Source organism: Hipposideros armiger, unplaced genomic scaffold (assembly GCF_001890085.2).
Source record: "Hipposideros armiger isolate ML-2016 unplaced genomic scaffold, ASM189008v1 scaffold_48, whole genome shotgun sequence".
NCBI classification, from domain to species: Eukaryota; Metazoa; Chordata; class Mammalia; order Chiroptera; family Hipposideridae; genus Hipposideros; species Hipposideros armiger.
In genome coordinates, this window is record NW_017731398.1 from 2,082,674 (window position 1) to 2,083,816 (window position 1,143).

A 1,143-nucleotide genomic window follows, 5' to 3' on the forward strand; every position below is an offset into this window, starting at 1 on the left:
CCGCCTGCCTCATGCCGCCGCCGGCCTCCCTCCCGGTTCTCGGGCGCGGCGGAGCGCCGGGCCTCGCGCCTCCTCCGAACTCCTCCTCGGGCAGCGACCGTAACCGCGATCTTATTATTGTTCTCGCGCGCTCAGCACCCCCGCCCGCTCCCGCCTCCCCTCCCGCGCGGGCCGGTTAATTCCTAGGTGCACGGCCGGCTTTCGCCCAGAAACGGAGCGCGCCCGGCCGGCTGCGCGGCGGGCGGTGGGCGCGTCCTCCCCCAGCACCGAGCCCGCGCCGGGCGGGCGGGAGCGCCTACTCCGGGGGCCGCCCGCCGCCGCGCTCTTTTGTTCTCGGCCCGGAGCTGCCCGTGCGGCCCAGCCAATCACCACCTGGCCGCCTCCTCCCCGCGGGGCCCCCGCCACTTCTGGGCGCTCCCACCAGCGACCCCCAGACCCACGCCCACCTCCTGCGGACTCGCCCCACCCCGCCCGGCTCCCACGCGGGGCGCCTCTGCGGGGTGCCAGGCGAGGGGCACAAAGGCGCGGCAGGCCCCGGGGACCATCGGGTTTGCTGGAAGGGCACCTCTCTGGAGTCAGCGACCTTGTTGGGTTCTCGCCCCAGGTCTGCCATTACCTGGGCACTGTGACCCGCCCAGGGCAAGCTGTTTAACCGGGAGTCACCGGATTTGCCCAATGGCACAGTCGAGGTTCGAACACGGATCTACAGGACTCGGAAGTCCATTAGCGGTTATGGGCTATAAGCGTGGGTCTTGTAGGCCGGTTGTTTCGAGAAACGGACTTACTCTGGCAAGTCACTTTTTTCCAATCCTGGCAACCTTTTGGACAAGGTGTTTCTGAATCTGCCCAATGAAGGACTGCTGCCTCTTTCATCATCATCCTGAAGTCCCCCCTTTAAGGGGTCAGCTGGCACAGCGTGTCACAAGGACAGTGCCCCTTCTTTGTGTCTGTCCTCTCTTCTAGGCTTTCCTGCCCTCACTCCCTTTCAGAGAAGCCAGTTTCTCCCAGCATCTGCCTTCCTCGCTTGCTCTGTAGAGGGGAAGGTTGGGGGTGGGGTTGGGGGTGGTGCTCTGTGTGTGTGTGTGTGTGTGTGTGTACACCCCTGCTCTTGTTCCTTGATGCTGGACTTCCAATAATAGGACT

General features: G+C 65.4%; 1 protein-coding gene across 1 annotated transcript in view; it reads right to left on the reverse strand.

Moving 5' to 3' along the window:
- Window positions 1-610, reverse strand: part of HDGFL3 (HDGF like 3) — a 36,136-nt gene extending 35,526 nt beyond the window's left edge. Inside the window, exon 1 of the mRNA XM_019640177.1 lies at window positions 447-610. Coding sequence (XP_019495722.1) covers window positions 447-545 — 99 coding nt within the window. The 5' untranslated portion in view covers window positions 546-610. The remainder of the gene's footprint in view (window positions 1-446) is intronic.
- Between the last annotated feature and the right edge of the window lie 533 nt (window positions 611-1,143).